The 3,946-nt window shown below is 41.4% G+C and overlaps 1 protein-coding gene across 1 annotated transcript; it reads right to left on the reverse strand.

Moving 5' to 3' along the window:
• Window positions 1-251: 251 nt before the first annotated feature.
• LOC128587622 (histone H2B subacrosomal variant-like) lies at window positions 252-620 on the reverse strand. The gene has a single exon (XM_053593993.1). It carries the CDS (start codon window positions 618-620, stop codon window positions 252-254), a length of 369 nt encoding a protein of 122 aa, XP_053449968.1.
• Window positions 621-3,946: the final 3,326 nt, after the last annotated feature.

The following is a 3,946-nucleotide window of genomic DNA, read 5'->3' on the forward strand; positions in this document are numbered from 1 at the left end:
ATTTACACGTCCACAGGGAAAATGAGGTTTCTAACAGGAGTCTGGGTGAGGAGCAGGTGGCCAGAACCTAAGTCAAATAGTTAAAAGGTAAAGTAGCTGGAAAGGAATCATCCCTAGAAATATGAGAAATAGGAAAATACCAGGGAATACCGGTTTGTTATAGAAAAAGAAGAGCGAATTCAACATTGAGGTGATGAAATGGCAAGTTTGATTTACTTTCCCCAAGATTTGATTTAGCTGGTTCATGGAGTTTAGGAGCGGGCATATCTTTGGACTGCTTCGTTTCCAAATGCCACTGCGAACTTAGCTAGTTTCTTAGGCAACAGCAAATACACTGCCTTCTGGATATCTTCAGGGGTGAGGGTACAGCGACTTCTGAGACACATCAGATTGCAGGCTTGCATAGCAATGCGCTCAAAGATGTCATTAATCAGGGTGTTCATGATGTCCAAGGTGCGAGATGATATGCCCCTCTGGGGAACCACTTCCTTTAGGACCCTGCTTATGTAGAGTGCATAATTTCTATGCCCCAAGGCAATGCTGGAAGATGATTTCTTTCTGGAAATTGGGGATGGATGTCCTCTGGAGTACTTGAACTTCTTGATTTTGGATCCAGCCATTGCAGATGTTGTCTTCTTGATTAGTTATGAATGGAGAGCAGCAGGGCCTAAGAAAGAAGGGTGGGAGCTCTCATCTTTATAGGGACGTGTCACAGTTAGACTGAGGAGGCTTCTTTCTGATTGGGGGTTACTTTTCCTATGTCACAATCACCCAGCAACAGCACTGATTTGTTGGTAAGGGAAAGTCTTGCTCTTGGCCAATGTAAAGCTTTCTTAAGAACCGTTAAAGTTGTTTTCAGGGCAGAAAAGAGGAGCGCTCATTTTTTTCTACTTTGCTTCTTAACGATTTCTCAGAATTGGGCAAAATCTCATCAAATTGGGGGCTTAGTGAAAGGAAAGGAAAGGAGAAAGAGCTCCTTTTCTGAGATCTGTGTTTATAAAAGCATTCATAAGTTCATCTTATAAGCAAATGAATAATTAAGCCATTAAAAAAACTCAACATGATCATTTTATAATAAAAAGAACGGCTAATCTGGTTTTAAGAATTGTAACCTCCATTTTTAAAAGTTAGCCTAATTTTTTTTCTAGACCCCAACTTCTCAGGGGTAAGTATGTACAACTGAAATAAAAATATTCCTATTTGTTTGAATGATATGTGACCTGTGTTTAACCTTTTATAATTTTACCACTATCATCCTCACAAGCTTCACAGATTTTATCACATGGTCTGCATGTCCTTGATGTTGTAGTTCTGTCATTAACCACAAAAATGTTTGTAGGATCATCCCTGCCCATGTATCATGTTGACGTTCATGTCCTAAAAAAACCTTCATTTGCTTTCTTAATCAAATTTATCCCTGAGTATTAAGAAGAAATGGCAGTAACTATAAAAATGACAACTTGTGAACATTTCAATTATTCACGATCACTACAACTATTATTGCAGCCACTAAATGTCCTTCACTAGGAGCGTCTTCACAGTTAAAGTCGACAGGATTATGTGCAATTTCTGGAATGCTGTCTGTAATTCTTTCCCTTTTTCCTCCCACTCAAGAAAGTAAATTTGAAACACAATAAGAATAATATTATAGGGATAACTTTGGATACACTCTACTTTCTAAATACAATAGACACCATTTGTAAATACCCACACTTTATTGTTAGCACCGCCTCCCAGATTGCTCCTATTCACATGGAGAGGGAGGCTGTGGCTTCCAGGGATGCTTGAGGGTGATGGATTTTTAGTCAGTTCTTGCTAATTTTGCTTTCAGATTTCTCTAGATGTAATTATTTAGTTTGCTTAATTATAGCATAGCTTTATTTGCTAAAATTTAGAAGTAACGCTCAGGTGGAGAACCTTTATTTTCTCTTCTTCAAGTATCCATCTTAGGGTTTCCACTAGCGTGACAACCCTGGCCTCTCTCCTTGGCTCCTCACGGATACAAATGACTTACCCAAGTAGAAAGTAAAGATAAGATAGCTGTGCATGTCACAGCCCTTCTGGATTCCCATTGGGGCCTGACCAGAGGCAACTCCATCACCAAAAATGGATTACGATTTGCTAGCAGCTTGTGACTGAGTAGGCCATTCTGCTCCATTCTTTGGTGCTATATTAGGATTGTTGCTCCATACGTAAAATATTTTTTCAGTAATAAACCTGACATTTTGATCATTGTCTCTCAGTTTCCTTTGGTTCTCTCAATTGGTTCTGGGCTTGAGTTAGGGAGAAGGAAGGATGCACTGTATTATAGTAACTAAAAGAAAAGTGCCTTTGGGCTGAGCGCCTATAGCTCAAGTGGCTAAGGCACCAGCCACATACACCAGAGCTGGCGGGTTCGAATCCAGCCTGGGCCCGCCAAAAAACAATGACAACTACAAACAAAAACTAGCCGAGTATTGTGGCGGGCGCCTGTAGTCCCAGCTACTTGGGAGGCTGAGGCAAGAGAACTCACTTGAGCCCAGGAGTTGGAGGTTGCTATGAGCTATGATGCCATGGCACTCTACCCAGGGCAACAGCTTGAAGCTCTGTCTCAAAAAAAAAAAAAAAAGAAGCTCAGAAAATGAAAAATACTAGTTCTATAATGTAAAATTTCTGGCTAATTTAGGGTTAAACCAAATCCCCTTTTAAAATTCAATGAGTTATTCTAAAATATGTATGCATTCACCACAGACATGCTGAGTTTATTTTTTCTGTCTTTCTTCCTCCTCCGGACACTTTGGAACAAGGGATAAACATCTTTTCATGCCAGAGCGAGGTGGCTCATGACTGTAATCTGAGCACTCTGAGAGACCGAGGTAGGCGGATTACCTAAGCTCAGCAGTTTAAGAACAGCTTAAGCAAGAGCAAGGCCTCATCTCTACTAAAAATAGAAAAACCTAGCTGAGCATAATGGCAGGCACTTGTAGTCCCAGCTGCTGTGGAAGCTGAGGCAGGAGAATTGCTCAAGCCCAAGAGTTTGAGGTTGCTGTGAGCTGTAACTCCACGGCACTCTACCCAGGGCAACAAAGTGAGACTGTCTCAAAACAAAAAAACAAAACAAAACAACCCTCCCCCTAATCCAGTTTCATTTAATAACCTTCAAGAGATGCATATTGTATTATTAATCTGTGTAATACAGCAAGTCTGATTATTTTGCATCTATCATACCCTGAGTGCGGACAGTGGAAGGACCTCTTTCCTACATCCCCTTCACCTTTGTCTCTATGCTCAGGGTTCCAGACTTAGAACAAAGCCTGGTGTCCTTCAGCCAGAGACACAACAGATCAAAAGCACTGTTGACCCGTGTACCAGAGGTCTTGGGTCTCCATGCTGTTGAAAAGTAGGCTGGAATCCAAAGTCAAGAACTGTTTCTTATATTTTTCTGGGCTCTTGTTTTGTGCTCTGTCACTTCATGTCTATTTGGAACATGGGTTGTATCATATCCTCCCTTCTATGATTAATTAAAGTACTGGGATCATTGCTTATTCTTTCAGTGAAGATTTAGGATCTTGTAATGATTCAAGGTCATTACCAAGACTACCAGTGATTATTCCACAACAACATAACGGTGGGTGGCACCTGTGGCTCAGTGGGTAGGACACTGGCCCCATATACTGAGGGTGGAACTCTGCCCCAGCCAAACTGCAATAAAAAATAGCTGGGCGTTGCGGTGGGCACCTGTAGTCCCAGCTACTGGGGAGGCTGAGGCAAGAGAATTACCTAAGCCCAGGGGTTGGAGGTTGCTGTGAGCTGTGACACCATAGCACTCTACCGAGGATGGTAAGAGTCTCTAAAAAATAATAATAACATGATGGTGGTAGAGGTGACATTAATTCAAAGCAGAAAACATGCACTGACAGGTCCGAGTGTCCTCTGGGAACATTTTTATAGTCATTGAATTGGTTTC

Source organism: Nycticebus coucang, chromosome 1, assembly GCF_027406575.1.
Source record: "Nycticebus coucang isolate mNycCou1 chromosome 1, mNycCou1.pri, whole genome shotgun sequence".
Lineage (NCBI taxonomy): Eukaryota > Metazoa > Chordata > Mammalia > Primates > Lorisidae > Nycticebus > Nycticebus coucang.